This window comes from Pseudochaenichthys georgianus, chromosome 3, assembly GCF_902827115.2.
Source record: "Pseudochaenichthys georgianus chromosome 3, fPseGeo1.2, whole genome shotgun sequence".
NCBI lineage: Eukaryota > Metazoa > Chordata > Actinopteri > Perciformes > Channichthyidae > Pseudochaenichthys > Pseudochaenichthys georgianus.
The window spans coordinates 34566706-34593020 of record NC_047505.1 but is presented as its reverse complement, the minus strand read 5'-3'; the positions used below and the strand labels follow the sequence as shown (position 1 = coordinate 34593020).

At 38.7% G+C, this 26315-nt stretch overlaps 3 protein-coding genes across 4 annotated transcripts in view; 1 reads left to right on the top strand and 2 right to left on the bottom strand.

Moving 5' to 3' along the window:
• Window positions 1-592, bottom strand: part of plekha7b (pleckstrin homology domain containing, family A member 7b) — a 75041-nt gene extending 74449 nt beyond the window's left edge. Inside the window, exons 1-3 of the mRNA XM_034110764.1 lie at window positions 504-592; window positions 328-404; window positions 161-218 (exon numbers count right to left, since the gene is read on the bottom strand). Coding sequence (XP_033966655.1) covers window positions 161-218; window positions 328-404; window positions 504-586 — 218 coding nt within the window. The 5' untranslated portion in view covers window positions 587-592. The remainder of the gene's footprint in view (window positions 1-160; window positions 219-327; window positions 405-503) is intronic.
• Window positions 593-5425: 4833 nt separating this feature from the next.
• On the top strand, window positions 5426-13356 carry nucb2a (nucleobindin 2a). Its single transcript, XM_034110786.2, has 13 exons — window positions 5426-5535; window positions 5898-6044; window positions 8411-8518; window positions 8908-9040; window positions 9182-9285; window positions 9805-9990; window positions 10183-10273; window positions 10429-10487; window positions 10559-10651; window positions 11523-11612; window positions 11744-11914; window positions 12142-12202; window positions 12286-13356. The coding sequence occupies exons 1-13, from the start codon at window positions 5512-5514 to the stop codon at window positions 12519-12521; spliced, it is 1503 nt and encodes a 500-aa protein (XP_033966677.1). The 5' UTR covers window positions 5426-5511; the 3' UTR covers window positions 12522-13356.
• A 1101-nt stretch (window positions 13357-14457) lies between these two features.
• Window positions 14458-22172, bottom strand: caprin1a (cell cycle associated protein 1a). Of its 2 annotated transcripts, XM_034110767.2 has the most exons (17): window positions 22031-22172; window positions 20206-20340; window positions 19564-19626; window positions 19273-19359; window positions 18632-18873; window positions 18363-18445; window positions 17963-18118; window positions 17820-17875; window positions 17603-17686; window positions 17355-17516; window positions 17117-17225; window positions 16867-16928; window positions 16384-16515; window positions 15930-16089; window positions 15449-15637; window positions 15233-15339; window positions 14458-15021 (listed from the first exon to the last, which is right to left on the bottom strand). In XM_034110767.2, exons 2-17 carry the CDS (start codon window positions 20338-20340, stop codon window positions 14935-14937), a joined length of 1914 nt encoding a protein of 637 aa, XP_033966658.1. In that variant the 5' UTR covers window positions 22031-22172; the 3' UTR covers window positions 14458-14934. The 2 variants fall into 2 exon arrangements, with proteins under 2 accessions (XP_033966658.1, XP_033966666.1); XM_034110775.2 differs by lacking the exon at window positions 16384-16515.
• Window positions 22173-26315: the final 4143 nt, after the last annotated feature.

Here is a 26315-nt window from a genome sequence, read left to right as displayed (position 1 = left end):
ATTCTAGTTCAACTGAATCCTGTTACCAAACGTGTCTGAGCTGCACAGAAACAGAAAGGAAAATGAAGGAGTAGAAACACATTTGAAAAGGACACTACCAAGCAAAGATAATCACATTTTACACCGCCAAACATCGAAACAATGCACACGAGCCACTCACTTGATGAAGTAGCTAGCTCCTTCCTCCGTGAAGCCCTCTTCCCATCCTCTTGGCAAATCTATAACACGAAGAAAAACACAGTGAACGTCCCGCCACAGACAGAAAGCACATTGCAGCAAGAAAAATGTCCCCTCGGTATCCAACAAATCCGATAGTTTGCCGCGTACCTGACCGTATCATGTGCCCAGAGTTAACAGGTTCACCAGTGCGTGGATGTAGCCAAGTAGTACTGTGACTTTTATCACTGCAAGAAAGACACCTGTTACTGAGCGATAATAAAACAACTAAAATCCTTAATAATGCCCCATAAAGTACCAGGCGGTGAACAGCTGAAACCCCTCACTTAATAAAGAAGACCCGGCCGTCTCTACAAACTCCATAGGACCAGTGGTTAGGTAGGGTGTCCCGTCCAGGCGGTGCCGCCATGATCTCTCCTCTCCGGCTCGCCTAGTCCCCCCTCTCCCTCTCCGAACACTTTTCCTGGGAGCCTGGATACAACCACCGCGAGGGCTGCATAGTTTTTTTTAAAGGGGAAGAATACCAAACTCGACCACTTCTGCTTTATAAGTGACTTGAGCATAGGGCTCAATAGTTCCCACAAGTAGCAGTGAGGTAGATTCTGAAATAAAGGTCAGATCTCTACAAGAGATTTATAAAAAAATATATTATATTATATAAAAAATATTTTAAAAATGCAATGTAATGTAATACATGGAACCCACTGCATTGAAAATTAGTGTAGCCTATTCCCCAGGGTGTAGTAGAAGTGCACTGGATTAGAGCTTGCATTACAACTGTGACATTTATGGGCAATTTGGAGCACACATAAAGCATACTTTAAACTGCAATCCTAAAACTATGTCAAGAAAATGAAAGTCCTTTATGGGATACTTAAGAATTACAGGAATTCCCTAATTAAACCAAAATAGACAATTATGCCTACTTTTATCTTTTAGTATTACGATATGAGATGTCATTTTGTGAGGGAGATATATGACAAAATATGGATAAAACAATAAACCCATTATTCTAACTGAAATATTTGATCACGTACTTGTTATAGGAGACAGGTTTGAGCCATTTCTGAGGAGACAATTATATATATATATATATATATATATATATATAATATATAATTAGATAAATAAACATTGCAATTTACCCTCCTCTAATGTTATGTACCCTATATTTGCCCTTATGTTCATGGCAACTAGCAATGCATTAAGACAAGGTTGGGAAAAGGCTCAAGCACACTTAAGACGTATGGAAAGAAACTCTAAGACACATCTGTGTGAGTGGGGAAGGACGAGGAGAGGGAGGGACTGGCACACATTCGCACATTTAATTATGCGTATTACCTTGAGAGAAAGATAATTTCAGTACAAGGCCGTTCTAAAAGTGTGTGTGTGTGTGTGTGTGTATGTGTGTGTGTGTGTGTGTGTGTGTGTGTGTGTGTGTGTGTGTGTGTGTGTGTGTGTGTGTGTGTGTGTGTGTGTGTGTGTGTGTGTGTGTGTGTGTGTGTGTGTGTGTGTGTGTGTGTGTGTGTGTGTGTGTGTGTGTGTGTGTGTGTGTGTGTGTGTGTGTGTGTGTGTGTGTGTGTGTGTGTGTGTGTGTGTGTGTGTGTGTGTGTGTGTGTGTGTGTGTGTGTGTCAGAGGGCAGCATGCCTGCATGGGTAAATTAATGTATGTCCATGCAATGGAGCTTTAGATGTAGTTTGTGAGCCTCACACATCACCTTCACTGCAGTCAGACTTTGAGGACGGAGAGCTTCCTGACCATGACACATTACAATAATGCTTACACTGCATCAAACAGACCTGCCCAATTTACCAGTGTACCCATACATTCCACTTGGGCTATGTGAGGGCAAGCAATGTTCAAAGTCACAGCAATGTTGTCACAGGCGTTATTTTTGCTGAGCATCGAGCCCCAACAGAGAAGCAGTAATGATTCACTTTGTCATAAGTTCTCTATTATATAACTGCATTGTCATTAATGTGATATAACATTATGTGCTGAAACTGTGGAAGAGAAATACCTACACAAAGTGCTGAAATAACCCATCATCCCCCCTTGTGGTTTCTGCTTAGTGTAGATTACAGTGAAATGTGCAGTCCCATTGTGAGAAGAAATATTACTATATGGGGTGCACACACATCAGTGAGCAGAGAGCATTTATCAACATTATAAATATTTGATCTAGGATTCCCTTTGGGGGGTGCTTTGTTGAAGCATTCTCCAGTGGTTTAAGGCACTGCTCTTCAAAGATAGGGATAGATAAAAAAAATCCTCTAAAAGAAACCATCATGATGCAGCTGCGGAACAGAAACCAATTCACTGTAAACCTTCTTGTTATCTGCGCATCAGAGGAGTCAAAGAACAAACGGATTGTTACTGCTTTAACGTGTTTCTAACCGTACATATGGGGTCTCTGTTTGAATTGGAAACATAATACAAAATGAACTTTCAAGTAAATAAGATCTGCAGATGGGTAACAGATTGAATGGTAAAACTGAAGTGTAGAAACATAACAAAAGCACATGTTTTAATACGAGACAAAGGGGGGAGATAAATCGCCTTCAAAATCACCACATCTAATCCCAATTGAAAACCATAGGGAGACATGTTTCACAGTGCCCTCAATCATCATCATTCAGTGCCAAGCAGCAATAAATCTGTTTCGGCAGATCATAGTGGCCCAACACTATACCAAGAGACCCGTTATGTACATGTTGGTTTCAAACGTCTCCTATACTGTACTAAATATGTTTTAAATTGAAGGAAGACACATCCAATGTGCAAACAATAAAATGATTCACCATTCCACAATTGCAACAGATCTGGAGAGAGAACATGCTGCATTTTGGGGATTCAGTTTTCTGCATTGTAACGTAAATGGGAGACCATGCAGGGATCTCCAACGAGCAGCAATATTGTCCAGTATAATCAACAATACCACCATATTATTGATAATGCTATAACATTTGATATAATGTGGTTCTCACTTAACCAGTTATGTATTTCTCAACCGGTCAGCAAAAGTAGGTATAGGGTTTCTGAAACATTAAACATACTGCAGTGTAATCATTCGGTATCCCCCCTCAATTGCTGTTATTTGACCTTGCCATGATTTATCATCATCCCCTCTACAACCCCCCCCCCCCCCCCTCTTTATACATACTAATTCATACACAAATGCACACATAGTTGATGCGCAGTCCAGTGCAGCTCTGCAGCACGGTCTCTGCTGCTGCTGATTCCTGCCTCTCGGCTGCCAGAGGCTCACAATGCAGCAAGGTGACTCAATGTTATTGTCTTCTCCTTAGAGAGTCTCCTCCTGCTGAATCACAGCTTACCAAAGGTGATGAGCAGAGAATGTAATAAAGGATCTCTTTGGGTTTTTTCTGATTGTCAGGTCTTGAGCACAGATAAGCTCAGGTCCTAATCTATCTGGCAGATGCCGAAATCAATAGCATGTATGAGAAATGCGTTTTCTCAAATTATCTCTTAATCTCTGCACAGAAAGGTAGCATATATAAATGAGTGCACAGGTGACTCAAAGTGGCTGCATTATTAACTAGACACTGTGTGGGGTCATATTTTTCAGACAGTAGTCTCCTGTTCATTATGTACTGAATTTAATCATTTAAGTGCAGATCTTCCCCAAATGTCTTCCACTTCTTATGATTTTAGACAATGATAAATTGCCACCCAGCTCAAACTAATACACTGACTTCTACTGGGCATGGATATTATTTTTGAGTAATAAGCCAACAGCTCCAGATAAAACATTTATTCATGGTCTTGTTTGACCAGCCAAGGCTCATAAATAGTGTTTTGGGGGTTTTATTATAGCACCCAAAGTTCCTGCAGAAAGCAAATGTTTTTGAATCTCCGGTGCAATATATTAATGGCCTTTATCTAAGATGGTCCTTGTAGCTGTTGAAAGAAGAAAGAGGGTAATCTAAAATAAAGATTTGAACACAGTTTAAAGGTTTTCTAATTTATGTTTGCAATAAAACTCAACAAATGTAACAACTTCTGAAGGTGCAGGAACATACAGGGACAAGTTGGTTTTAATTGTCCACTCATTGTTTCCTTTGGCTCTCTTAATATTTGACTATAGTTCAAATGTCATGGACTTCCAGTTCTACATTACTGTGAACAGACAGCACTATAGCACCCTCTGTTGGATAGATGGGAGATTAACTTTGTGTTTGCATACAAGTATGTTTTTTTATTTGGAATCAAATTGAATATACATACAATATAAACTCTAGTCTGCAATGTCTGACTAGAGTCTGCAACTCTAGTCCGTAATGCTGGGCTGATCAAATCCAATCATTTTTAAACGGCAAACTGCTGCACAGATAACGCTCATTTTATCAAGTGCTTTACAACTTCACCAGTTAAATCTTTTGATTATGCACATGGATGCTAAATTGAGTTTCAAAGATGGAAAAACTGATTACAGATTACAACCAAGACGCAAGACTAATGGATAACTGGGTCTTGGTATTTGTATATAATGCAACAAATAGAAAAATGTCGACATTTTTAAGATGACTTACAATTTATTTGAGTGATTTTAAAAAGCTTCAAGAAGCAATGGTTTCATCCGCCTGTGCAGACTGCAGAGTGCACTAAGAGGAGTGTAACCATCTGAGTACAGCCATCACACTCCATGTAAGATCTCCACAGCCAGCAAGGCTGGGTGAGAGGTGCATCTTGACACATTAATCACAGACTGCTGCTTAATGAGTTGATTAAAGATTTGTTTTTAAACAAATAAAACATAATTGTAGGATACTGGGTGTTTATTATACAGTGGAGTGGATTTACTACTTTCTTCTAAGAAATGTGCTATAGAAATAATAAAATGTATTATTATTTTAAGATTAGGTAGTTATCTGACTCTTTCCATTGCAGTGAAATATTAGAACATTGATATGTACTTGATTTGATACAGATGTATTCTACATAATTATTATTGTGTATTACACCCGGATAAAGACTTGATACATCACTAAGTGTGATTAATTTTTTTATATAAATCTGTGCACCGAGAAAGAGCTGAAAGATCATTCAGCATCACTGCTTCATGTGTATGTTTACTACTGACCTTCAATATATCAGATAGTTGTTAAAAGACCCGCCCACCTGCTCCGTCGTCATGTCGCCACGTAAAATTCAATGCAACGCAACTTGCTAGACCGATTTGACTGACAGCTAAACTGACCACTGCGGTTGATGCTACCACGCACAAAACCGAACATGCTGACTAGCCGACTAGCAGCTAGCTGCCGACACAACAACAGCTGAGAGGAAGCAACGCCAGGAAAGCAGAGCAGATGAGATCCAGGATTCATAATAAGGTATACAAGTGACGCATATAAGTGTATGGGTTCATAATTCAGGCATTGGTGTGATCAACAGTAACGTTGGCTGCGCTACTCAGACTAACAGCATACATCTATAGTTTAGGTGATTGATTCTCATTAGCCAACATATGTCAGTGGCAGTGCTAATGCTAACACCAGCAGCTTCCTCAGGATCAGGATGTAAGTAGCTAGCCAATAATGTGCAAGTGCCTTCAATAAGTGAAATGAGGAAGCTGGCCTCAAAACGAACCTCGTTAACCCAGGGCCGTGTATAATGTGTGTTTGCATACACTGTTTAATTTAAATAGTATTGTTTTATATATAAATGGTCTGACCTGAATTTTCCTCATTTCCAGATGTGTTTGAGCCGGGCCCTTCTCACCGGCTGGGTCTTGCTGCTGGTCCAGGTGCTGTGTTTAGAGGCAGTGCCCATCAGTATGGATAAAACAAAAGTCCACGTGCCAGAGAAAAGAGAACCAGAAGAGCCTCCAGCAGCTAGCGTGGTAAGACGACTCAAGATTTATACACGATGCACACCACCATTCCACTTATCCTGTGTTACAGACGTTGTTTGTATCCCTACAATGGGTCTCCAATTGCACATTGTTAGCAATAGAATAGCAAACAATTGTTCTGTCTATTTCCACGCCCAACTTTTGATCTGGTGTTGATAATTGAATGAGTGCCCTCTACCCTAATGCTATACAATTATGTCACTGCTATCAGCTGCTTTATAGGCAGTAAACAAGAGAGAAAGCACTGGGTAACAGCACTCGGAATAATTTAAAGAGTTATGGCCTTATGTCTTGTTGCACTCACATTATATTACCTCAGTCAGATACTCCATTCAAAACTCATAAAATGTCATCAGCAGTACAAAATCTCCAGATGTTGTAGCTTCATGAGCGCACAGATTGGAGTCTCTAAGGATACATTTTGTCCATGATAAATATGTATATAGTGGTGGTCTAATCATGGATAGTGAGGTGGGCTGAAGTTCGGAAGGTTGTGAGTTCAAATCCCGCCAGGAACACCACCACTAGTGTGTCCTTGAGTAAGGCACTTAGCCCTTAGTTACTCCAGGGAGAATGTCCCTGTAATCGGTCGTTATAAGTCGCTTTGGATAAAAGCGTCAGCTAAATGTAATGTATATAATGTATATACTCACTTAAAAGAGCTTAAACAAATGCCATGTAGAGTCTGTCTGAGGTGAGAATGCAGGGAGTGGCTATATACAGGACAGTCCTGTATATAAGGTCTCTGAAATGGCTATATACAGGACGGTCCTGTACACAACGCCAAATGGCTATATACAGGACCGTCCTGTACACAGCTCTCTGAAATGGCTATATACCAGCTTTAACGGGTTCAACCATGAAAATCATTGCAGCATGGTCGATACGGCTTTGATTCTCCGAATATTACTTCACTGGCATTAACTTTTGTTTTTTAATAACAAAAACATAATTTGCTAGCGGTCGACAAGCTTCATGGAAGAGCTAATACTTGTTATGTTTAAAAGTTCGCGCTGAAGATCAACCGGTGTTAACACGCCTCACCCGTTAACTTATAAATTGCCACTAATTTGGTTATTTGTATATATAGTATTCTAAGCAAAAACGACAATAACAGATTGATCACAGGCAAAATTCAAAACCTGACCACCGTTAATGTAATGTGATATTAATTTAATTGCCTGGTAAAAATAGATTGTATTGTGGCAAGGGGCCAGCACTTGGATTTACGAAATGACAAGATAAGGTATCAAAGGTGTTCCAGTTTGAGAAATATGGATATAATTGGTGTACAATTAACGTTTACAGCAGGATAAATTACAAAAATGTACAGCATACTACATACAATTCAAAAGACGGTTTCTCCGATTTCTAAAATAAAAATGCCGGTGTAGCCGATAAATGATTTGTGTTGCTTTCAATGCAAAATCACTACACGTCAACGAAATCTCGGCGTATTCTTTAAAAAAAAAACTTCAGTTTTAATAAAACCGAGTAGTCTTTAAAGTATGCAGTGATATCTTTTACAAGTAAAACATTGTGCATTGGACAATATAAAGTAGAAAATGATTGAAACAACATAAAAAGATAAGCCAAAAAAAAGACCGAAATCAGCATAAAAAGCTAAGCAATTGGCATGGAAAGAGATTTAATTGCCACAATTTTATATTGAGGGGAAACTCATTGAAAATAATGTTGTCGTGAGAATATTTATCTGTGAATCCTATCCCTACATTACCACCCGCGAAACTTGCTTAAGCATGCTATAATAGCCCGGTCTGTATATAGTCATTTGACGTTAGCTGCAGGACGGTCCTGTATATAGCCATTTCAGAGACCTTATATACAGGACCGTCCTGTATATAGCCATTTCAGGGCTTCTGTGCAGGACCGTCCTGTATATAGCCATTTCAGAGAGCTGTGTACAGGACGGTCCTGTATATAGCCATTTGGCGTTGTGTACAGGACCGTCCTGTATATAGCCTCGGCCGAGAATGCATACAACATCACAAATGCAACCTTTTAGTGAGGAATAAGTAAGTGGTCCAGAACCACCGAACAGCTGCAATGTATGGCAATTTGCTAAAGGCCGTTATACAGTTTATAGAGATGTATATGTAATAACCTGTTATCTCTACATAAAACATCTGGACAGAGGATCTGTTATGATGTTAAGCAGACACATATTCCCTGAAAGAAAATATTCTGTCGCTCACTTACAGTCTTCAGTATAACAGATCTCTCAAATATGTGCTAATAATAAACTAAAGGTGATTATAATTGTAGTATTGCTTAGTCTGTTATCTGTGATATATGAAATGTTTTGGTGACATTTGATTTGTTACATTTGATAGGACACTGGACTCCACTATGACCGCTACCTCAGGGAAGTCATCGATTTTCTAGAGAAAGATCAGCATTTCAGGGAAAAGCTCCACAACACAGACATGGAAGACATCAAGGTATCCCGCCATTCTTTTGTTTAGTCCTTTCAGCATGGCTTGTGTAAACTACTGTTAAATCCTTACTCTGACTTTGAAATAATGGGCTTTCACTTGTCCAGGTCTGCTACAAATGGGGATCTTCTTTTTAGATACACTGCCAAATTACCAATAACTTTTCTTCAGTTTTTTTAATATAACTTTGGCACCATTCTTTATGTTCAAAATCAAGTTAAATGTATATAGCTCAATATCAGAAGTTTGTCAAAAAAACATTGAATTGGGAAAATGCAATATTACAAAATAACATTCTATTGAAATATTTGATAAATCTATTTATTATATGTACTACTACAACCCGAAGATGTAACCATCTCCAGCTAACACAAATTAATTCATGTATAATACAGCAAGGTAAACTGGCCAAAGAGCTGGACTTTGTCAGCCATCACGTCAGAACCAAACTGGATGAGTTGAAGAGGCAGGAGGTGAACCGACTCCGAACTCTGATTAAGGCAAAGCAAGACCTTGAAGGAGGGAACGGTATGTTATGCTACACAATGTATATTTTACTTTTATTTAAATGCTACAGCTTTGATATGACATTACATGTAAATAAAAAGAAAATTCTATGATGTAACTATCGTTGTTTTTAATTTCTGTCATTGATTACTCCCTGAATAGACATAGCAGTGGACCACCAGGCTCTGTTGAAACAGTTTGAGTACCTGAACCACAACAACCCTCATACGTTTGAAGTGGATGACCTGGATCGGCTCATCAAATCGGTAAATCTGATGCTACTTTATGCCATAACATCTTGGAATAGGGATATGTAAACACATACCGCTTATAATAACTGCCAATGACTTTAGTAAAGTCATTTGTCGAGTTTAGCGAACAGCACTGTCTTTATGGATCCTTACGTAAGCTCTGCAGCTATTGTCTCGTGAACTGTTCTTCATATTAGCATTAATGGTCAAGAAACTTTTTTTTAAGACAGTAGAAAAGTTTATGCCAATTCCAAGACAATTCCATTTGTACCTCGAAGACAAGGGGCTGTTCATTCCCAAATGACACTGAAAAGAAAACTGATCCAATTAATGAATGATTCAGAAATATCATTAAACGGCACTATATACTGAAGGCATGCCGCTTCAAATATAAATAAGCTTAGTTGAGTTTCTAGGTGGGCTAAAAAAAAGAAATGGATTCCCTAAAAACTGTTAATCAGGACATTGCATGCTATTTACTTCATTTGAAAAAAAAGCGTTATTTCAAACCCAATTTTCCCCTTATGTATCAAGGCAACAAATGATCTGGAGAACTTTGACAAAGACCGACACGAGGAGTTCAAGCAGTATGAAATGACGAAAGACCACGACAGACGGGAACACCTGAAGACACTGGACGATGACGAGAGAAAGAAAGAGGAGGAGCACTATGACGAGCTGAGGAAAAAGCACGCCGACCACCCTAAAGTCAACCACCCGGTGAGTCTGTCTCAGGTGCACACACACACTTTTGTTTCAGCCAATTAAGGGAATCTCTTTCCTTGTACCATTTTATGTTCTGTTTCTGAAACTATATACATTTTTTAGTCATACCATGTGAGCTATATACTAAATGTTTAAATGTGTTATTTTTCCATCTGTCATTGAAACGGATGTTTCTATGTTGTGCAGGGTAGTCAGAATCAACTGAAAGAGGTGTGGGAGGAAGCTGATGGCCTGGACCCTGAAGACTTTGACCCCAAGACCTTTTTCAACCTGCATGGTAAGACCTTAACCAACTTGTAAAGAATGAAGGGATGATGTCCATTACTCTCCATCACATGTATTGTATAATAATAATATTAATCATGATATGTTATATAGCAGATGATGGTATTTTCATTCTTAGTCTTTTTTCTCAATTTTGTTATAATGCAGATAGCAATGGAGATGGCTATTTTGATGAGCAGGAGCTGGAGGCCTTGTTTACTAAAGAGGTAAAGGCCTCTAAATATATGCTATGTTTCAGTCGATGGACTTCTCACTTACTGTAGGTCTCTTATTTTAGCTGGAAAAAATCTATGACCCCACCAACGAAGAGGATGATATGGTGGAGATGGAGGAAGAGAGGCTACGTATGAGAGAGCATGTTATGAATGAGGTACAGTAAGTCGCACCCAGTACATATATACACAAAATGGTTTTATGCATGCGTCAGTCAAGGATTTTCTAAAAATGTGGCAGAAAAGTCCCAGCAGATCCAAGGATGAACTGATTCTGTGGGTCAAAGGTCAACAACCATGTGACCACACATCAGTACCATCTTTGTGAATACAATCTTTCGGGAAAGCATTACTCAAGGATGAACTGATAAGAGTTTGGTGGTCAAGGGTTTTAAACACGATATCTCAGGACTGCTTGGAGAATTATTGTTAAAATGTTGTGTTGGCCATAACTTAAACATGCATTTGCTAATTATGACAATATTACACAAATGTCCCATACAATGAAACTGAAAGTTATCCTGAAACTAATGTTACGCCCAGGCCTAGGGGAACCTAGGCGCAGCACAAAGTTGCACTCTCCCCACTTTTCCCACTTCTAAGAACATGGACGCCAAGGCATAAAAAAACGTTTGGTAATTTAATTACCAAATCAGAATCACAAAAACATGCTGAAAGTCTGTTTACAAAACTAACAAACAGGAGTAACTATAAATATACACACAAATGACCTAACGACCGAGGGTCGTAACACTAATAATTTCCAAACCACTTCTGTAGTAGTTACTGCAACAGTAGATGTCTCAAAGATAATATTTTACTACAAAGACACAGACTCATAGGGCAAAAACAATACAAGCGCTGCAGCTGGTAATAATAGTGATGTCATTTGATAGAAATAATGAAAACTGTACTGGTTGCAAAGGGCATGCAACTGCTAGGCTGTAATTTTAATTATAATATATCCTTGTCTGTCAAAAAATTAAAGCATATGTGATTCATGTTTGCTCCTGTCTTGCTTATACATAGGTGGATTCTAACAACGACAGGCTGGTCTCTTTAGATGAGTTCCTGGTTGCTACTAAGAAGAAAGAGTTCTTGGAGCCAGACAGCTGGGAGGTGAGACACAGTATATTTATCATGGAGACATGATTTAAGAGTAATGTAATCTTAAAGCCATTTTGTTAATAGATGTAGGATAGGACTGTAGGAGTAGGGATTGATTGTCACGTCCACTCCGTGCTCCTCAGACTCTGGAGCAGAACCAGGCCTACACAGACGAGGAGATGCGGGAGTTTGAGGATCACCTGGTTCAGCAGGAACAGGACCTCAGCGAAAAGTCTTTCGACCTCCAGAAACAAAGAGACGACCTGGAGAAGCAGCAGGAGCAGCTGAATGCACAGAAAATAGAGCTGCAACAGGTAAGGAGTGCTATACTGTTACATTAATGGCTAGGTTTGCTACAATATATTTGTTTAACAGTGAATGTGTCCAAATCTGATGCTATAAATATACAAAAAATCTGGTTTCAATATCAGTGTGTCCTTTAGCTATGATTGTTTTTTATTTATGCTATTAAGTTTCTGTGACTATCTACAGCACTGCTTGCACTCACCAAATATAATAAAATAATACAATTTTGTTACAGGCTGTGGAGCATATGGAACGGTTAAAATCACAAAAAATAGAACCCCCTCCCGAGGTTCACGGTGAGTTTAAACTGCACAATATTAACTTTGATCGTTGTTTGATTTTACTGTCTGACATCTGTATACCTTGTTTCTTTTTACAGTTGAGGGAAATGCTATCCCAGAGGTGCACGCAGTTGACAACCAGTTGCATCATGAACAAGAGGCCCAACAGCCCGAGCCTCATTTTGAACCCCAAGACCCTCAAAATACACTTCAGGAACACCATGAACAACAACAACACCATCAGAACCTGGCCCAGCAAGGCCTCCCCCAGGCGCGCCAAGACCTGCCCCCAGGCCACCAGGAGGCTGCACAAGGCCTACATAATGTGCCATAACAATGCTGTCAGAACTTGAACCACCACTATCAGACTATTTGAAGCACCTCCACTGCAGCGTGCAGAGGAGGAGTTCCTCCCAAGTATTAGGCCTCTTTAACCAGCATGACTCTTAGGTTTGGAGGAAACTTGAGATGAAGGATAGCAGCACAAGGAGAGCTGAATAATACCGGTGTTTGATAATTGATAATCCTTAGATTACAAAACGGAATTACAAATGATAAAATGATCAACCAAGGCTGTGCATCCAAAAATGTGCATATTTACATTTTCAAGGAGTGTTTGATTACATTAGAAATGTTTGGTAATACAATTTTTACAAAAACATCATTCTGGTGAGCTTTCTTTACCTGCTGTTTGCTTTTCAAGATCCAGAACCTCTAACAATGCCATGCTTCCTTCTCTACAAGCTGAGAGGTTTCAGATAACCTGTTGGATATGGCCAGTGAAGCTGTTGAGGGGAATGAGATCTAAAAAGTCATTTAAATGTACTATCGAAATACCCCAAAACATCTCTAAAAAGAGATTGTTTACATGTGTCTTGTGGTGAAACGTATACCACTGTACTCAAACATAGAAATAGACTGCAATAGACATTTTGATGACTTTCTGTACTGGCATTAAGAGCAAAATAATGCCTTTCCCGCCATTATCTATTGCTTCTACTGTCACCAATACTTTTGCTACTTTATTAATGTTGATTCTGGTTAGCTGTTTACCCAACTGACTTTGGTGTCGAAATCAGAAGTTTTTTTTTTAATAAGCATAGGTAAGGAACATCTCACATTCAACATTTATCATTTGTTTTAATAAAGCCCTTTGGCTGGTAAAGTTGTATACTTTTAGTCCAATGTGTATTATCACAATTTTCTTCAACCAACTGCTGGATTCGTTTACATTTTTGCTGTAAATTTAAAGATAAAAAAAGACAAAGCGGTTCTGAGTTGGTTATCAGAGTCTGATCTTACCACTTTTTTTGTCTAGTAATTTCGGTTAAAATGGTATCATGGAAACTTCTGAATTTGTTTTTAGCTGACAACATAGTGTTTGGCACTACATGTTTATTACTTTGTTTCACAAACTTGGCATGTCATATTTCTCTCACAATTGTATTTGGTGTGTTATCAAGGTTGCTTTGTACATGTAGTGTTGTGGTTTCTTTTTGCTGGAAGAATGGCCATGGCAACAAGTGTTGACTTATTGCCACTTCATTTGTATCCAGTGAGAAAGCAGGTCCGGTGCTACTTCATCAAAAATCTAGATATGGGATACAACTTTTACTCTTTGTGCGGTGCCATTTGTTTTCTGTGCCAAGCCTTCCTTTGAAACATTACTGCATCATTTTTTGCACAAAATGGACAAACTGTTTTTGTTTAATACTTTAGATCTCAAATCTAGATAATGACCTTTCAGTTTGTGAACAGATTAACCACTCAAACTCCAGCAATACAACTTTAAACAGTTCAGTATGGCTAATCTACACATACACTATTTAAGATGTAAGGAAATTTCACTGTTAAAATGAATAGCTTCAATATGATCGTAGCCAAGTGTGCTTACCTGTGTAAATATTCTAATATTCTATCCATCTTAAACGGCATTTGATCTTTATACACTTGCCGGTTTACATACAGTAAAAGCTGAATAATTAAGTGAACAGGCTGAGCTCAACACAGGCGCAGTAACTATTCACTTAGTTAAATTGTTCTAAGATTTATGAAATTAAAAGTAATGAAATCTGCATCAGATATACACATGGTAGCTTTAATTACCTGATCACTGTGGGAGAAGACTATCTAGACTAGTGGTACTGGAGTTAGTGATGGTCTTGCCAAAACACCTTCATTACCAGCTCAAGTGAACTGAAAAACACCACATCAGGCAGAATAAAAATAAACTAATTTATAACAGCAAAGCAGTTCACTTCCACAGAAGGTAATATAACACAACTTTATTGAAACAGTCTCAACCAAATCAGCGTACAAAGAGGTGACGGGGGTAAAAAAAAAAAGCTTAATGAGATTTATGAGATCGAGGAGGAAAAGTGGCTGGCAGCACAGGGCAAAGAAAATCATTGTCATGGAATCAGATCGACAGTGGCTGGGTATTTTTTGCATTTATTTTTGTACAAAAAATAAATTAATGAAATCTTTCAAGTTTACAGGAATATCTATTTGTTGTTTTATATCACAGACTCGCTGATAATCCTACATGTGGTGAAGTTCAGCATTTTGTGTTGGAACATGGAGAGGATCTAGACTGACCTAAGCCGGCTGACTGATAAGTAGGCCAAGAGTTAAAAAAATAAGATTACCAATGAGAAACAAAACATTGTTATAAAAGTGAACTGGGGCGAACACATTCAAAATCCTGAATGTTAAACGTGGCGCGACTTGACGGTCCTCAGGATCCTTTAGGATCTCAATGCTGTAGCATTTCCTCTAGACAAGCCTCGGGGTCCTTGGGCTGCTCCCCGCTTGTAGTTTTGCTGATATCCCTCCTTAAAGAAACAAATGGATATACAAAACCATTTTTAAGACAATGATGGTATTTTGTTGTCATTTATTGAATGAAAATTGTTTGGCAAAAATACTACTGGGCAAAATGCTACCACTATCCCCGCACAAGAGCCTTTTCGTTTGAAAACTAAATGAATAACAGATATAATAGGTTTTGGGACACAAACTTTAACTTAAGAAAAGGCTTCTTACCCGTTGGTAGGTGTTATTGGAATAATCCCGAGGCGCGTTAAATTGGGTTTGACTGTAACCGGTGCTGGGAGCATTTGAGAAAGGAGCGCGGTATCCTTCATATCCCCCTGAAGACAAAACACAGCATTTACATTTGGACTTGTGGAACCTCAAAATGTTTTGACATGAGAAGGAATCCTAAGGAAACATGACTGAAACATAGTATGAAGCCTTTACCTCTAAATCCATTGGAAGATCCTCGGTATCCGTTGATCATACCACGGCCATTCCTGGGCCCCCCCCTGGGCACACCCCTGCTGTTATAAAAGGACTGTCCCGACTGTCCAAACCCTGCGCCTGGAGCGGACTCTTCATGACCTCCGGCTGAGGGCATGACCTGTTCTTGTGGCTGGAAGCCACCAACAACTAGACAGAAGAAAATAAAAGATTTAACAATTCTATGACGCAATGGCGGGGGGTTAGTTATGCTTTTTAAAATCACTTTCTGCATTCTGAAAGATCTACAATCATGCCGATCAAACCATGAAGGTATCTTTGGCTTTCAGCACCGACCCCCCCTGTTCTAACAGACATTATTTTTTATCTTATGGTTTCCATTGCATATACATGCTCAAAAGAAACAACCTCAAAGTGTGTGATCATTTTCCCTCTGATTGCATAGATGACAATAAATAATGTGCGTGTGATGATGCCTCACCTGACTGTAATGTCTCCTGTGGGATGTCCGGCTGCACCACAGCACTCTCTGACTGAACGTTGAAGCCCTGCCCATAGCCCCCAGGGAACTGAGCGGGCTGCTTCAGAGGCTCTGCTTGGCCTTCAGTAGCCGGAGGAATGGGTGCATTCAGATTAAATACCTGAGGATGGAAAGAAAGGGTTCCTGTATCAAAATTGCAATTTTCATAAAACACCTGAAGGTCAAACGTATTTTTTAGGTTTGGGAAATTAGGGGACGTGTTGAAATGTCACCTATTTAGATGGTGCACACATATTTTGTTGTTAATTCGCTGCTACAAAAAATCAATTCACTGGCTGTACATCGATTTTGTAGAAACAAGTATGGAACCTGACAGTTTCAAACAGAATGTATTGAATAAGTCCTAACATGTTCATGGTCAGATCGTTTACTTATACCCAGATAGAAAGCGTACCGCTTGCACTGACTGGAAGGGAGCGGCGTTGACATTGATGCCTCCAGTGTGGGTGGGTTTGGAGACAGGTGGGAAAGCAGAGGACAGGGAACATGGGGAGGGGGACTGTTCAGATGACACACAGATCGAGGCCTGGGGAGGGGTCAAGGAGGGGATTCAGAAGGCAAGGAAACAAGGATTTTAGAGATCAGTGGGAAAGACGGGATGTGTGATTTATTTTTTTACCTTAAAAGCTCCCTTCTATCTTTTTATTATATTCAAATGATTCCAATATCTACCTGTTATAAACTAAATCATGACACGTTGGTGAGCATTACATTAACTCCTTTTAGTAGCGCTTTTATAAATACAGCCTGCATATTACAAAAAACAACCCATACCATACTACTCTTATCATTTTTTGAACTTTTTATTTTTTCACCCTACTACTCTTTTAGGCAAACGGATAAACAAGCGCCTCCCTCTTGCACCCACTCTACTCACTTGTGAGGTTTCCTGCGGTCCAGACACGGCACTTATTTGAGGAAGTCTAGACTCTGAGTGGGCTGTTGGGAAGAAAATAAAAGAGGCACATTAGGGATTTTTTTTTACCAACATTATGCATTTAGTATTAATCTCAAACCTTTATTTATTATATTCAAATGATTCCAATCATATATTAATATATCCACATCAAAGAACACCGCGAGGACACTACTGTAAAATCTGCACAGGTAAATGAAGTGACACTCACCAGGAGGGCAGCCCATCTGCTGCATGTCAACAGTCTGCGCAGGCTTCATCGGCTGCGCAGCCACAATGGCTGGGTCCAGTGCCTGACCGTCAAACTCCAAAATGGACTCCTAGGAAAACCAAAAAGAGTAAATGCACCGTTGGGTCATGGATCAGATATAAGGGTAGTGCAGAAGAAGACTACAACAACAAAAACGTCGGGGCAAGACAACACATTATATGATGCTGGAAATGTTTACCTGCATGAAGTTGTACGTTCCTTGCAGTTGGGCCATGAGGTCCTGCACTACCTGCTTCCTGACCACGGGGTCAGCTGCTGGGGGGGGACTGCCATGGTCCTCAGCATCGGTTGGTTCTGCAGCCAGCTGGGCAGGGGGCTGGTGCTGGAGGGAATTCACCATCTATTCAACACAAGGACACATTAGAGTACACAGTACGTATGCATGTTTGCATCAAGAACTATGGTGAGGCAGTAGTGTTTTATTACCTGGGCCTCCTCCGCCCACTTCTCCACTTGGTCATCGTCTGTACTACTGTAAGTAGTTTCTGGAATGAACTGTCTGTTGACAAACTATAACACAAGAAAATGCAAACAATTAAGTACATTTAAAATACATGTAAAATACAGTACAACAAAACTTTGCATAGTTGTGTTTTGGGGGATTTGTTATGCTTTAGTAATGCAACACATATCGAAATCTCACCTCTGTAGTTTCCACTGGAATTATCTCAGCGTATTTTTCGGTAGCCAATTCTGCTTCTATAAAAAAAAATGTCAGGACAGTTTGAATATAATACAAATATAACACATATCTGCTAATGTTTAAGCTTGTATGCTGTTAGTTACCAGGTTCGGATGGCTGCTTCACAGCATTAGAGTCATCCACTACAGTCTGCTCCTCTTGCTCCTCTTCCTCTTCGCACCTCCCATTCTGATGAGGTTGTGCTCTGTCGAAATAACCACTCAGCAGCACTTTGTCCAGAGTGTCCTTCAGTGACTTGTCTGGAACAAACAGTAAAAGCAAAAAAACTAAATAACAGCTAGACATATATCACACTCTTTTATTCTTTGTCTCTATTTTGACCAGAAACTCAAACCAAGTTTACATCTTGTAAAACACATTATAGTTTGAATAACATCCTTAAAAATATATTTGTCTTTAATTCCTTGATTCCTGGAAACTAGTTGTTCAAGACTGGAAAAAATGGATGCTGGTCCAGGTATCAAGAGCCATTAAAATACTTACATGTGGTCCCTGCCACAGCCTTGTCTCGGCCATCAAGGAGTTCAAACAAGTGTACTGAGGCCTCTTCATATTGTTCAGTCAACCTGCAAGGTAGACGACAATAGATATACATTGTTAGTATGCTATTGGCACAGTATGAAAATATATACCCACTGAGCAGGTAAAAAAGCAGCTATTCAGATATTATAACCATATTTTAAGCAGTTTAAATGATACTGCAAGGATTGCATATAACTTATGCTAACTTAAATATTAGCAGCCCTTCATACCTGATGTCATAGTTCCTATCAGGTCCCACCACTTTGTAAAACTCATCGAGGGATGTGAGGTCAGCGTCCGAGAGCAAAGGGGAGCCGCTGGCATCGGGCCGTTTGAGGTCCTGCCTGACGCTCTCATCCCCCAACTGGTCCAGTAAGAACTGAAGCTCCAGAACGGTCTTCAGCCGCTGCTGTTCCATCTCCTCCCGCTGCAGCTGCTCCCGCCTGGCTGTCTTCTTCACTGCCTTCTGAATCTAAAAACACATACATTTGGGTTCAGTGCTTTTCCCAAAAAAAAAAAAAATCATAACCTGTACATTCTTGGCCATGTAGAATCTGAAATAAACTTAGTCTAAGAAGTACTGCTAATAAATGACAACTTCCCATATAACAAGCTTAATTAAGGCCTTATTTATTTGAGGACCTATTGTCATGTTGCGTTATTATGATAAGCAGCCTTGAGTCTTTTCCCTGGAGTAAAGTACCAGTTTCAACAGGATGTTGTGAATGTGAGAAAGAAAAAGCATGATCTGAAAAAATAATTTGCCTACGTTTGTAAGCAGTAAAAGATCAATAACACACAGATTCAACTTTTAAAATAATAATAACAACAAATCAGCAAGTTATAAGAGCAATGTCAACTCATTACTCACGTCTTGTCCCAGTGCAATGAAGTTTTTCTGCAACTCTCGAGCAAATTCCAGGTTGTGGGCGATCTCTTGGTACTTCGCCAAGGCCTCCTTCAGATACATCATTCAAAGAAAATACAGATTTGGGAATCATTACAAAAATCATTCTCAGGATACAATAACTTATAAAGATGCACCATTTTCCAGTCTGTTTTCATTTGACAACAGGTAACCTTTTATAATCTTTTATTTTTTCAAGGTTTGCAAACTGCAAATGAACAAAGCTATATGCAAACTGTCATGGCCTTAGCTTACCAGCTGATCCTGATTCAGTTGTTCTCCCTTACTCTTCCTTGCTTGAACATCATCCAGTTTAGACTGTAGGAATATTGAGAAATACAAAATGTTATATAATGAACATAAATAAATCCATATGCATAACAGAAATTGATATCTCGCACAGTTGAATGAGAGAACCGTAATTATTATTTGTTATATAATCAGAATAGACATGGTTTCTTATACACAAGTTATGTTAGAAAAAACCAGAAGAGGTACGATTATAAGCAAGAACGCTGACCGATAATTGGCGGCTGCTGTCTGCAGAAAAAAAGCTAACTCTGAATTATGAAAATGTAAAAAAGTATTTAGTGGAATGTTAAGCTGAAATTAAATACATGTTCTGACTCAGCTTAGATTCATGGCTCAAGTTGCTGTTATTAATGGATTGCATTCAAAATTAACTACAAGAACCCACTGACATATCTACTCCAACCTTTTTTAACTTAAAGTAAACCTCATCATCTGTGTTCTCCAAATAAGCAAGAGATAATCATTTCTGCCTGAAGATGTCAACTGCAACACATTCACAAAAAAACACATCTCACATTCTGCTTTGAATTCAACAAGAAAAAATAATGTGATGACACATTTTCATTTCTAATGAAGTAGATCTACCTTTTTCTTTTCCATATTGCGAACCTTCTTGTCAATCACAGCAAGAATCTGTTTCATGGCTTCATTATTACTTCCATTTCCCAGGTCTGGAGAGGCAGACTGGACAGCATTGTTGCCAACCATTGCTGAAGGCATCTATTGAGAGAAAAACATGCATTCAAATAGTTTACATTTTCAGTCCAGATCACAGGCAGAGACTTCAGTCATTTAGAAGTGTATGTTTAAGTGCATACGTCATGGACTGCCCCATTCTTTGTCACCAAAGACAATAGCGCCTGCACAAGTGTTTAGGAAACTAGGGGGGAGAAAACTATAGTTGCGTATAGTTGCATGTCTGACTCTGCAATTTCTTAAGAAGGTGGGATAGCTAGGGGATTTTGAGTAGCTTTTAATTAACAAAAGCCAAGTATTTTATACTGGAATGTAGGTCTGCTCGATTATGGCAAAAATCATAATCTCGATTATTAAAAACGATTATCCATTTACTTTGAATACATCAATTTATTGGAGAAAAAATGTTGAACAGTATGTTTTTAACAGTTGATTACCCTGAACTTTAAGTATAATTCAACTGAAGAACCAATAAAAAAAAAAGATTATTAAAAAATGATTGTTTTCGATTACGTTGTTTTCGTAATCGTTGCAAGCCATAATCGTAATTGCGATTAAAATACGATTAATTGAGCAGCCCTACTGGAATGTTATCAGTTATTTCTAAATTCGTAATCTGTTTTTTTGCATCTGATGTTCAGATCAACACATTTCTATGCATGTCTTTATGTGTGGTGGGAGAAGCTAAAATAATATTGACTCACAAAGCCTTCTCTGTCAATACTCATATATGTATATATATATATATATATATATATATATATATATATATAAGTATATAACTCATATAAGTGTTGATTATATTTCACATCATAATCCTACATCTGCACAGTAACCAAAGGTTAAAGGTCAAATGGATGTAGTGGAGTAAAAGTCAACGATGTAGCTCTGCATTTGCAGTGGGGCCGGTAGAAGTAGAAGGTAGCTAAAAATGGAAATACTCAAGAAAAAGTACTAGCATCTGAATGTGTTCAACGGTTATCATCAGCACAGTGACGCCTGACTAAAACCCACAACACTGGGCCAGGAGAAGTGATACTGATCTGATCCAGCAATTCACCCCGTCTTTGGTTTGGGTTAAGGAACGAATAAAACCGAATATACCCCAAAGGCATCACGTAGTTATATGGTTAGTTGGAAATAGATATTTGAAAATACGCTGAACTGAATGAGTAGTTAGACAGAGGAGGTTAGCAGAAATTAAAATGTCGGCCTTCTATTCAAAGTTAAAAACCACAGCTCCCTTGGAAACACCGGCTATCGTTATAAACATATGCTATCAATACGTAACCAACACGAAGTCATGCAATGTTAGTTAACGTTGAAAACGTTGGTCTCGTAGTCAATCTAGCATTTCACTGGTGTAAAATGAAGTTTAGCTAGCTACCGTTACATCAAATGTAACAAGCAAACACTGGTCATAATCTCCTTGTCCCATTGTTAGCCGAGAAGCTAGCTGCAGCCGTTAAAAGGGCATTAGCTAGCGGCTAATACCCCGAGGTAACAATGTTTCAGTTAAATCATAAAAATAGTTATTGTAGTTTCGAACAAAAATAAATGCCGTCGAAATAACGTTTAAAACAGTGAAGAACAAAGAGCATTTCGAGACGCTGCGACAACTCGTTTTCTGCAATCGCCTCGACTAAAGACGATTTTTTTTTTTTAAATGTACAGGTTAAACAGCAATTTGTTGATGATGACATGAATCCCATACCTTTATACTCTTTGTCTTCAAAGAGATTTCCTGTGTCGGATTTAGCGTTAAATGTGTGCAAGCAGTCTTTCACTTTCAGTGGTATTTTTCTAGAAGGATGCTCAGGCTCACGCTAGCCAATGGCTGACTAACTGCTGCTGAGCTAACGGTAGCAGCTAAAAGGACCCCTGAGCTAACCTTGAAATTGCCTGACGGTAAATTATAAATTGATTTGAATTTAATTCCTGTATTGTCATTGTACAGGTACAAGGAAATTAAAAAAAACAATCCTGTCAGTGCATATCTACATATCAACAAGCAATAAAATGATAAGATAAGATACATTGGATTCATCACAATTTGGGACATGCTTTCGTCACAGCAGCATGTACACAAGTCATGCACATGAATAAGACGTTTTTAAAAAATACAAAAGTAATACAGTAAAATAATAAAAAATAAGAAATACAACAAAGATATACATATCAGCAGTAGAATATAAACTCAAAACAGTGAATATAAACATATCAATAATGAAGGATATCTATAGTGTTGTAGTGTAGTATACATTTCGAATACACTATATCAATATACAAATATACAGAATTGAAGGCAGTATTGTGATAGATATAAATAGATATAAAGAAGTTATCACCCTCCTGTTGGAGCCAGACCTGATGGTGCTGCACTTGATACATTATATTAATTATCCATAAGGTTCCAAGTGTAACTCCTTCTTTTACAGGACGAATTCAACCTTATTGATTCACTTTAGTTTGTTTGGGAGAGGGGGCAGTGCACAAAATGCAACTTGTCATCTGTAGTCCCAGGCCAAGGTGTCACAACAGTAAAATAAATAAGAGCAAAAACAAAAATAGAGCAAGTGTAAAGATTGGACACACATTGTGCACACATTTGACAAATAAAGTGTTCTGATTCTAAACAAAAAGCATAGTGAGATATATGAAAATAGGACATCTTGCATCATCAAAGTGCTATGTAGCCTATATGTATCAATAACTCAATGTTTTAATTGATCTAAAGATCGGTTTAGAAGTGCTATGTTGTCTGATGTGAATTACAATTATATTTCACGTCCTTAAACATTTCAGAGATCAGACTGACGGAACAGACACCTGATTAATATTGGTTCTTCTATGGATAAAGTGTCAGTGGATGTTCATTGGTGTCAATTATATTATGCACTTTTTGATTTCAAAACTTGTTCTTATCTCATGATAAACACAAATACGATATGAGACAGACCTAAGCAGAGATTTAGAAAAACTAGTGCCCAACAATTTATAAAGATTGTTTTTCTTTTCTTTTCTTATATTCAGTCAGTTTACTGTTCAGTTATATTATAAGTATTTTTCTAACATTCATCAGGTTCAAATGATTCTCCACCATGACAGAATATTGGTAGGGAAGTATTGAATTCTTCATTAATTTTTTATTCTAATCCATTTAAAATATATTTAGACAAAAAATACTGAAAGCAGCCTATAAAATACTCACTACTGTAGGTATACTTTTTTTTTTAAGGAATTTTAACCTCAGCCATGCTCCAAACCCTCTATGTTCTAAGCCAAAATACAGACACAACCTTAATCCATTTCAGCTTTTAACTAATTGTTGGCACTGTTGTTACACACAGTGAAAACTGGGCTTGAAAAGAAAGAAAGTATTTTAGTACCTATCCTATCTTTCCTTAAACAGATCTCTGACCAAAACTTTAAAAAAAAAAAATATGTAAGAATGAGATCGATTTATGTAGGTGCAGGACTGGATGTTTGGACTGATATAGAAAGTGATAGCAATGTATGAACAGAAGAGGGCGCAGGTTTACCATATACTGGAAGTGTATCACACAAAACATTCTGAAAAACCATCTCTTAACCCAGTCATGAAGCTGCTGTCTCAGATGGTCCTCTGATGTGTGTTCACCATAGTGTAGCTGAAATTAAATAGTTTTCTCTCTGTCTTTTCTGTACATTTTCAGCTGGAATTAGCAATCTTGTGATTTACACAGTGTTATTACATGAAGAAAAAATGAAAGGATACCAAGTTACAACAATTCAATTCAAAGGCTTTTTTGTCTTGTGCACAATAGGAACAGCGTTGGTTTGGCAAGACAAATCTTAAGTCTAAGGCTACTCCAAATTGATATTGAAAATTAATATAGTATTGCAACAACACTGAATAGAGAAAACGGTACATACAATGTTGTAAGTTGCACCCAGGTTGCACCACATAAATACCAAGTCAAAACCCAATCACTTACTAACAGTATGTGTGCTGGTTCAATACTCATCTTAAAAAAACTGCCAGTTAAATGAAAACCTGAAGATTAAAAATGTTTGGAGAGCAGCAGAGATTCTCTTATAATGACTTTCTTCAATCAAACAGCTTCTATTTTTATTGTATTGTGGCTGTGTAATAAACTATTCAGTTTATTTTGTAATATCACAGTACCACAGTACACTCACTACACTCCCCCCTCCCTCCCTCCCTCCCTCCACCCGCACATCGCCACACGGGCGAAACAACAACAAAATAAAAAATGCTTATCAATATAACTTAACCCTCTATGGCATGACTTTTAAATGTTTCACCATGTGTTTTAGGAGCTTAGGGGTCCCTGATATTATATCAATTATAAAATGTGACCCCCCCTCACCCCTCAACCAGGGGTTGGTTTGTTGCCTCAGGGCAACACTGTGCTACGAGGGTATTGAAACACCAAGGATTTCTACAATTCAGAAGAAATAGAAAAAACAACTCTATATGAATTCAAAAGGTTTTCTTTGTGTGTGTGTGTGTGTGTGTGTGTGTGTGTGTGTGTGTGTGTGTGTGTGTGTGTGTGTGTGTGTGTGTGTGTGTGTGTGTGTGTGTGTGTGTGTGTGTGTGTGGGTGGGTGGGTGTGTCTGTGCGTGTGTGTCTGTGTGTGTGTCTGTGTGTATGTGTTTGTGTGTGTATATCTGTGTGTTTGTGTGTGTGTGTGTGTGTGTGTGTATGTGTGTATCTGCGTGTCTGTGTGTGTGTATGTGTGTTTCTGTGTGTATGTGTTTGTATGTCTCTCTCTGTGTGTGTGTGTGTGTGTGTGTGTGTGTGTGTGTGTGTGTGTGTGTGTGTGTGTGTGTGTGTGTGTGTGTGTGTGTGTGTGTGTGTGTGTGTGTATGTGTGTGTGTGTGTCTGTGTGTGTGTGTGTGTGTGTGTGTGTGTGTGTGTGTGTCTGTGTGTGTGTGTGTGTTTGTATGTCTCTCTGTGTGTGTGTGTGTGTGTGTGTGTGTGTGTGTGTGTGTGTGTGTGTGTGTGTGTGTGTGTGTGTGTGTGTGTGCGCGTGCGTGTGTGTGTATGTATGTATGTGTTTGTCTGTGTGTGTATCTGTGTGTGTTTGTGTCTGTGTGTGTGTCTATGTGTGTGTTTGTGTGCGTGTGTGTGTGTCTATCTGTGTGTGCCTGTGTGCCTAACCCTATCTTGACCTTCACTGTCCTCACTGTCAGACGGAATAGCCCTAACAGCTTGATCGTGTCCCTTCTGCCCATAACATGTTTTGGTGTCCATTTCCTGTAAATATCAGTAGATGTAAAAACATTGATTAGGTTTATCATTTTACAGCTGAGCACATTTGCACACTTGTATGATATTGCCTGGAAAAAAAGTGGTCCATGTGACACAGTGTTGCCCTGAGGCAACGAACAAAAAAACATAGTTTTAGCTAATTAATAAATACATAATAAGTCTTTAAACAATCAAATATACTTCTTTACATATTCATGCACATGCATGTATTTTTTATTTTAAGTTGTGTACATTTCTAATATGTTAAAAAGTGAAATGTATCTTACCAAGTGGTGGCCCTGAGTCCCCTGCAGCTTTGCTTGCAGAAAGGACTGCTCCACCCCCAGACAAAATGCAACACCCATATAATTCCCTCGTTTTATTGGACACCAGCATGTCAGGTGACATTGTGTATATTTAAAAAAAAAAAAAAATTTAGAGGGCCAGTGTGAGGTCTAAAAAAGTGGTTTGTTGCCTGAGTGCAACAGTATTCTGTAGTAGAGGGTTAAACAACAGAGCCATGAAAATAAACATAAAACGGAAAAAATAAATAAATAAACCCACATCAAAGTTTCAGACCTTTTTAATAAACATTCACAGTCAACTTTCACACCTCCTTGATACCTGTGTCTGGCCCTATGGCCGATGACGGATCTGCCTATAACAAGTGAGGTGGGGTGGGGGTGTATGGATATCTAATCCTTCTCTCTGATGTGGGCAGCTGAGTAATGGCCGTACATCC

Excerpts from the sequence above, each read along its gene's own strand:
- nucb2a (XM_034110786.2), top strand. The coding sequence starts at position 5,512 with ATGAGATCCAGGATTCATAATAAG. Across the intron at positions 9,991-10,182 it reads ACCCTAAAGTCAACCACCCG|GGTAGTCAGAATCAACTGAA; the intron begins GTGAGTCTGTCT and ends TATGTTGTGCAG. Across the intron at positions 10,652-11,522 it reads GAGAGCATGTTATGAATGAG|GTGGATTCTAACAACGACAG; the intron begins GTACAGTAAGTC and ends GCTTATACATAG.
- caprin1a (XM_034110767.2), bottom strand. The coding sequence starts at position 20,340 with ATGCCTTCAGCAATGGTTGGCAACAATGCTGTCCAGTCTGCCTCTCCA. Across the intron at positions 18,119-18,362 it reads GGCTGTGGCAGGGACCACAT|ACAAGTCACTGAAGGACACT; the intron begins GTAAGTATTTTA and ends TGTTTGTTCCAG. Across the intron at positions 17,687-17,819 it reads TTCCAGTGGAAACTACAGAG|TTTGTCAACAGACAGTTCAT; the intron begins GTGAGATTTCGA and ends CTTGTGTTATAG.